Source organism: Talpa occidentalis, unplaced genomic scaffold (assembly GCF_014898055.3).
Source record: "Talpa occidentalis isolate TD23 unplaced genomic scaffold, MPIMG_talOcc4v2.1 talOcc4.17, whole genome shotgun sequence".
Taxonomy (NCBI): Eukaryota; Metazoa; Chordata; class Mammalia; order Eulipotyphla; family Talpidae; genus Talpa; species Talpa occidentalis.
In genome coordinates this window covers 56401556-56408152 of record NW_023601754.1, presented here as the reverse complement: position 1 = coordinate 56408152, position 6597 = coordinate 56401556, and the positions used below count along the sequence as shown (strand labels likewise).

General features: G+C 63.0%; 2 protein-coding genes across 9 annotated transcripts; both read left to right on the top strand.

The window, feature by feature from the left end:
* Nucleotides 1-350: 350 nt before the first annotated feature.
* On the top strand, nt 351-2886 carry NUDT22 (nudix hydrolase 22). 3 transcript variants are annotated; one of them, XM_037517670.2, is made up of 6 exons: nt 351-451; nt 560-1057; nt 1323-1421; nt 1878-1975; nt 2105-2126; nt 2473-2638. In XM_037517670.2, exons 2-6 carry the CDS (start codon nt 578-580, stop codon nt 2617-2619), a joined length of 846 nt encoding a protein of 281 aa, XP_037373567.1. In that variant the 5' UTR covers nt 351-451; nt 560-577; the 3' UTR covers nt 2620-2638. The 3 variants fall into 3 exon arrangements, with proteins under 3 accessions (XP_037373567.1, XP_037373566.1, XP_037373565.1); XM_037517668.1 differs by having other exon boundaries at nt 352-451; nt 2105-2198; XM_037517669.2 differs by lacking the exon at nt 2105-2126 and having other exon boundaries at nt 2473-2886.
* Nucleotides 2887-3407: 521 nt separating this feature from the next.
* Nucleotides 3408-6453, top strand: DNAJC4 (DnaJ heat shock protein family (Hsp40) member C4). 6 transcript variants are annotated; one of them, XM_037517674.2, is made up of 6 exons: nt 3408-3508; nt 4375-4468; nt 4929-5113; nt 5202-5363; nt 6051-6137; nt 6229-6453. In XM_037517674.2, the coding sequence occupies exons 1-6, from the start codon at nt 3423-3425 to the stop codon at nt 6335-6337; spliced, it is 723 nt and encodes a 240-aa protein (XP_037373571.1). In that variant the 5' UTR covers nt 3408-3422; the 3' UTR covers nt 6338-6453. The 6 variants fall into 6 exon arrangements, with proteins under 6 accessions (XP_037373571.1, XP_037373570.1, XP_054553474.1 ...); XM_037517673.2 differs by having other exon boundaries at nt 5199-5363; XM_054697498.1 differs by lacking the exon at nt 3408-3508 and having other exon boundaries at nt 3519-4468; nt 4970-5113; nt 5199-5309.
* Nucleotides 6454-6597: the final 144 nt, after the last annotated feature.

Here is a 6597-nt window from a genome sequence, read left to right as displayed (position 1 = left end):
CAGCGCTCTCAGAGGGGTGCTCGACCCACTCCTCGCTTCCCGCCCCCAACTCCGTGGCGCAGAGAGGGAAACTGAGGCCCAGCAGACAAGACTTGCCCAACGTCGCCCCGTGCGGGCCGGGCCCGGGGGCCCGACGGGCAGGAGCAGCGCGCGCGGCGGCCGTGCGCCCCCGCGAGCCGGCGCCGGGACCCGCCGAGGCCGGGCCGCGGAAGAAGGGGGGCACTTCCGCTCCGGGGGCGGAGCCTGCGGGCCGGGAGCGCCGCCGGCGGCAGAGGCGTCGGGGCCCGGGGCGCACCCGGGGCGGCCGCGCTCGGAGGCGGGGCCTGGGCTGGGGAGACGCCGACGGGAGGGAGTGACGGGCCCTGGGACCTCTGGGGGCGGCGACGCCGGAGGCCCGGGAGGCCTGGCTGCGGGAGGCGTGGCTGCCCAGTGAGCTCGCGGCCCTTGGCGGGTAGGACTTTGCCGCCCAGCGGCTCCCAGCAGGGCGCGGGAGGGCAGAGCGGCCAGCCGCCGGGTGCGAGGCGCCTGGGGTGACAGGCCTGGCTGTGTCTTTCCCCAGAGCTGCCCGCTTCAGAAAATGGACCCTGAGGTGTCCCTGCTGCTGCAGTGCCCCCAGGGCGGGCTGCCCGAGGAGCGGGTTCGGGCAGAGCTGAGCCCAGCCTACGACCGTCGCCCACTGCCGGGAGGGGACAAGGCCATCGCTGCCCTCTGGGAGAGCCGCCTCCAGGCCCAGCCCTGGCTCTTTGATGCCCCCAAGTTCCGCCTGCACTCGGCCATTCTGACACCCACGGGCTCACCAGGGCCACAGCTTCTCCTGCGCCTGGGCCTCACTTCCTACCGAGACTTCCTGGGCACCAACTGGGCCAGCTCAGCTGCCTGGCTGCGACAGCAGGGTGCTGCCGACTGGGGTGACAAGCAAGCCTACCTGGCAGACCCACTGGGGGTGGGTGCAGCACTGGTCACCGCTGATGACTTCCTTGTCTTCCTGCGCCGCTCTCAGCAGGTGGCTGAGGCACCTGGGCTGGTGGATGTGCCCGGCGGACACCCTGAGCCTCAGGTGAGATGCCAGGCTGGATGGAAAGGTATGACCCAAACAGCTCAGACCCTCTCTCTCCCCACTGAATCTTGGTTCTGCTCTGTGGAAAGCCAGGCAGTGGGGTGGGTGGGCAGAGGACCTAGCTGTTGTCCCTCTGGAAAAGGAGGGCTTGGGTCAGGGGATCCCCAAGACTTCCTCTCTGTCCAGCTAGGCCCTCAGGGTCGGCGAGTATGAAGAAAGGCAGGGTGGGAAGAGGTGGGCAGGGGCTGAGCCTGACCTCTCACAGGCCCTGTGCCCTGGTGACAGCCCTCTGCACAAAGACCTCCCTGGGGAGCTGGTGGTGCATGAGCTCTTCTCCAGTGTCCTCCAGGAGATCTGTGATGAGGTGAGTGTGGGTATCCCAGACAGGGTTGGACAAGGAGGGAGGGTGTAGAATATGCTAGAATGCCACAAGTCTGGGCTGGCGGGAAGGTCTGCAGGCATCTGGCGTTGAGATAAGGGCTTGGCTTTGCAGCTAAGCATGCTGGAGTGGGATTCTAGTCCTCAATTTCCTAGCCCTTTTTACACTGGGAATGGTAAGTGTCTTGCCTACTCCCCGGATTTGTTGAAAAGAGGAGTAAATGGGAGTACTGGCAACAGTTCACTCCCTTGCACGAGCCTGGGCACATTATTCAGTGTCTCCACTTCCCATCTGTCAAATGAACATGCCCAAGATCTGACCGTCTGTGATTCTGGGCACTTCAACTACTAACTGTAAAGGCTGTGCAAGGGTAAAGGACTTCTCCACTGAGGGGGCAGGGTGGTGGGCAGTGGGCACTGACAGGTGGGACCCCTGCCCTAGGTGAACTTGCCGCTGCTCACCCTGAGCCAGCCACTACTACTGGGCATCGCCCGCAATGAAACCAGTGCTGGCCGAGCCAGTGCTGAGTTCTACGTCCGGTGAGTGAGCTCCGGGGGATGGGGTCCTGGGTTCTGGGTGGTTCAGGAGTATGCCTGAGGCAGCACGAGCTGCACAGGGACCATCCAGGGGCTGTGCACTCACCAGGCCATGCTGATGTCCTTGTCCAGGTGCAGCCTGACTTCTGAGCAGGTGAGGAAGCATTATATGAGTGGGGGACCTGAAGCCCACGAGTCCACAGAGATTATCTTTGTGGAAACACAGGTGCGAGTTGGCAAGGCATGTCTTGCTTGGGGAAGGAGGAGGGGCTGGGCTTGCAGAGATCTGGTGATGTATGTCCACCCTGGGGCTCCAGACCTCTCAGAGCTTTCCAGACCTGGGACCACAAGGCCTCCCTCAAGGGAGAGCCAGATACCTGTTCATCCCCTTTAATGTGTCTCCCCAGGGACAGTGCAATGAAGAGGGCTCTGAGGCTCAGTGACACTGGGCCCAGCTCCTGCAGGGGACCAGAGGGCTGGGTGTCATTGTCTCCTTACAGAAAGTGCAAAGGCTGCAGGAGACCGAAATGTGGGCAGAGCTCTGCCCCTCGGCCAAAGGCGCCATCTTCCTCTATAACCTGGGCCAGGGAAGTGCACCTGAGTCACCCCAGGGTCCCCAGCCCGATCACCAGTTTGGAAGACAATAAAGGACTTTTTATTCTTGGATTTCTTTGGCATCTGCAGTTTCCATGAGACAGAAGGGGGCCGCTGGGGCAGCCCTGGATGGGTGAGGCAGGACAAGTGACCTGGGAGGGGAAAGCCTCGCCTCGGTTTCCCCCTTTGCAAGCTGGCATTAGGGCTGGCCCTCTTGCCAGGCTCTGGTGAGGGGCGGGGCAGACTGTGGGGTGGAACTGCCTCGCGAGACGTGCACGGAGCGGCGGAGGACTGGCCGAAAGCCTCTCTGGGGGGTCAGGCTCGGAGGCGCCCACTTTCCCGGGGGCAGCGGGCGCGGCGCTGCGAGTCTGCGGGTTTGTGTGGCGGGCGGGCGGGCTCGAGGCGTCGCGGGCCAATGGGCGCGAGGGGGCGGGACTAGCGCGTCCACCAGCCCCGCCCACGGGGCGGGCGTGGCTTGTACGCTGAGCCAATGAGAGCGCGGGGCGGGGCCAGGAGCGTCTCAGGAAATGGCGGCGGCTGCCGAGTCCGTGAGTGCAGCGGGGGCGGGGCTTGGCTGTGGCTCCTCCTGCTGCTGCCCCCCAAGTTCCTTGGGCTGGGAGCGGGGGTCTCTCGTCGGCCGGGGCAGGTTGTCCCGACACCGAGAGCTGGGTGGAGAAGGGCCGGGGTACGAGGGTCAGAGGCGGGGATAGGCCTCCGCGCCCGCCGGCTCGGGTTTCCTGCGCGAGGGAGCGGGCCGAGCCCCTTCCCCTGCCCGGGAGTGCGGGGGCCTGGCCCCGTCCCGGGCCCCATGCACCCCTCTTCGCGGCCTTCTTTCCCCAGCTGTCCGCCCGCCGCCATGCTGCCCCTTCTGCCCCAGCGCCTCTGCCGGCTGCGGCCCCGCAAGCCTCCCGCCCGGCTCCTCGCGGCGGCAGCGGGGCAGCGGTGAGTCGGTCGCAGGGGGCGCCCGGTCGTTCAGTGGGTCTTGGTGGAGGGCCGGCCTGGCTCTGGGCCCTGCCCTAGGTGCTGAGATAGTTGTGACCGCTCTGTTCTGTCAGATGCCTTACAGGCTCGTCCCAGGTGGCCCTCACCTTCAAGCTGGGGACAAAGGATAGGAGATTAAGGGACGCCCCCCAAGGTCATTCAGCTTGTTCAGTGACAGAATGTGAGGCCTAGCCAAAACCATTGTGCTTTCCATGGCTCTGCTGGCTGTGAAGCATCACTGTGCAGAACTCACTGGGGGCTCACTAGTGTGTGGGGGGGGGCAGGAGAGCAGGAGATTAAAATACAGATGAGGTGGGGCTCAGGGATTTTTTTTAAATAAAGATTTATTTATGCAAACAAGAACTGGGGTACAGGCCAGAGGTGCAGGGGGTGAGAGGATTCACCAGAGACAGTGGGGAACAGAACAGGCAGATTGACTGAAATACACTGCTGAGGGGAGCAGCAGACGAGACAGGAGAGGTCTGCTGGGCCATGTGGGTAACTCCCTGGCCAGGAATCGAACTTGTGGCTGCAGAAGCTGCGGACAGCTTCACAGTGCTCTGCTTAACCCCTTGCACCAGCAGGGAGGCCCTCAGGGATGTTTTTTAAACAAGCTTTGCAGGTGTTTCTGATGCAAGAGGGACCACACTTTGAGATGTTCAGACCTGATCTTACCCGAAACACTCAGCACAGGGCTGGGCGGGGCAGGGCTGATTTGCCCTTAGCACTTGGTTGCATTCAAGATTGTCGTCTGGGGAAGCTGGAGGGGCAAAGAAGGAGCATCCTCTGCCCCCCACCCCCAGCCACTGCAGGGCCTCTCTCTACAGGTCTGGCCCCAGTAACTACTATGAACTGTTGGGGGTGCATCCTGGTGCCAGTGCTGAAGAAGTTAAACGAGCTTTCTTCTCTAAGTCCAAAGAGGTACTGGTGGCCCCAGGGGGCAAGGGAGAAGGGAAGTCTGAGCCAGATGGGGTACACTCCAAGTTCCCAGGAGCGGCTCTCACTTAGACCACATTTCCTCAGCATCATGGGGGCAGTGGTGCCCCAAGGGTAGATGTCTCTCCAGGAAAGGTTGGGAGTAGGAGCTGGTCCTGTCTGATGCGCTGGGCTTGGGTCTCTCCACCTGCCTGCCTGACTTGGATCAGGGCAGAGAGTGAGAGCCAAGTGGCAGGTGGGGGAGGGACTCCCAAGGGGAAGGACAGAGGTCTGTGCCTACTGTGCCTGCCTCTGGTCTTCTGAGGGGTGGGCAGGCCTGAGAACCAGAGTCACAGCCCAGGCAATGCCTCTGGGAATGGTCTGAGGACTGCTGGGTGGGCATGCTAGGGATGGGCCCTGGGAACGAACATAGAAAGGGAGATGAGGGGAGTCCTGCCCCACCCAGCTGCACCCTGACCGGGACCCTGGGAACCCGACCCTGCACAGCCGCTTTGTGGAGCTGAGCGAGGCATACCAAGTGCTCAGCCACGAGCAGAGCCGCCGCACCTATGATGAGCAGCTCCACTCAGCGACACCTCCCAGGGCTCCAGGAACCACCACCCAGCCCAGATCTGCCCACCAAGCACACAGGTACAGTAGTCCTGCACCCAGCTTCCTCCGCCCCAAGCATCCTGGGGAGCCTAATCCTCACACTGTCCCTTCTTCTTCCTCCCAGCAGCTCCTGGGAACCCCCTAATGCTCGGTACTGGGCCCAGTTCCATGGTGTGAGGCCTCAGGGATCAGAGTTGAGGCAGCAGCAGCACAAACATAACCTGCGAGTGCTGGGGTACTGCCTCCTGATCATGCTGGCGGGCATGGGCCTGCACTATGTTGCCTTCAGGTGCAGCTTCTGGGCCGATGGGCAGGAGGGTGGGTGAAGCCCCCTTTGGTCAGTGCTCCACCCCCGCCGCCTGTGGCCTACACCCCTCTGTCTCTCAAGCTAAGAATGGCATGAAATAGGTCTCTGGAGCCTCTTCTTTCTTGGCAAGAGCAGCTGGGCACCGAGGGCTAACGACATTTTCAGTTTTTTACAATTCAAATGTAAGCTTCACGCTTGCTCCCAGGGAGGCTGAGTAACCAAGATCGTGCACCAGAGGGAAATGCATTATAACTGGGCCTCACCAGGGGCCATCCCTCCTCTTTCGGGGGTCAGCTGTCTCCCAGGCCCTCTCATGGCTGCCAGGTGCTGAGGTGCTACAGCACAGACACCCAAAGGCCAGTCCCCACTGCCAGCAGCCTGCCAAGTTGAGCCATAGAGTTAGATTACACCCCTTTCTAGAAGTCTTCCGTGAGGTCCACCCTGATGTTCACAGCTGCTGTCACCTTAGCAGGACAGCCAGGGACGTAGGTAGGTACCACTGGACTCTGGACAAATCCCTGGCCGTTCTGTACCACCCTCTCTAACCTAGCACAGGCAGGGTTAGGCTGAGGTTCCCACAGACGTGAAGGTGTGAGATCCTACGGTGGGGTGGGACTTCCAGGGGCCAGAGGGTATTGGGGCATCCAGGGTCCATGTAATTCCTTCCAGGAAGCTGGAGCAGATGCACCGCAACTTCATGGATGAAAAGGACCGGATCATCACGGCCATCTACAATGAAACTCGGGCCCGGGCCAGGTCTGTCCCTGCCCTAGCCTGCCCCCTCCTCGCTGTCCTGGCACCACCTCAGGGATCCCCATCCCAGCTCAGTGGGTGCTCTCTCCTGCAGGGCAAACAGAGCCCGGCTCAAGCAGGAGCAAAGACAGAGTCAGCGGCCGCAGCCATCACCCCCGCCTGCCCCAGGCCCTGGGATCGTGCCCCCGGGCAACAGCTCCTGAGGGGTTCACCTGGATGGGGCCTGCCTGTCACCTCCCTGCTTCCCAGCCTGGTGCCTCCCTCTCTCTAAACCCCGTGCAATAAAGAGATTCTGCGAGCTCGCGTACGGCTCCCTCTTTCGCACCCAGCGCCCCGGACCCGGGCCTCGCCGGGGCCAGCGCCCCGCCCCTGGGTTCCGGCGGCGCGACCCGGGAGCCCGGCCCCCTGGGCGGCGCGTCCCTTTCCCCGGCCGCGGCTGCAGAGGGGTGTGTGGAGGGGGCGG

Excerpts from the sequence above, each read along its gene's own strand:
- NUDT22 (XM_037517668.1), top strand. The coding sequence starts at position 578 with ATGGACCCTGAGGTGTCCCTGCTGCTGCAGTGCCCCCAGGGCGGGCTG. Across the intron at positions 1,422-1,877 it reads TCCAGGAGATCTGTGATGAG|GTGAACTTGCCGCTGCTCAC; the intron begins GTGAGTGTGGGT and ends CCCCTGCCCTAG. Across the intron at positions 1,976-2,104 it reads AGTGCTGAGTTCTACGTCCG|GTGCAGCCTGACTTCTGAGC; the intron begins GTGAGTGAGCTC and ends GTCCTTGTCCAG.
- DNAJC4 (XM_054697496.1), top strand. The coding sequence starts at position 4,146 with ATGTTTTTTAAACAAGCTTTGCAGGTGTTTCTGATGCAAGAGGGACCA. Across the intron at positions 4,469-4,969 it reads TCTTCTCTAAGTCCAAAGAG|CCGCTTTGTGGAGCTGAGCG; the intron begins GTACTGGTGGCC and ends GACCCTGCACAG. Across the intron at positions 6,138-6,228 it reads GAAACTCGGGCCCGGGCCAG|GGCAAACAGAGCCCGGCTCA; the intron begins GTCTGTCCCTGC and ends TCTCTCCTGCAG.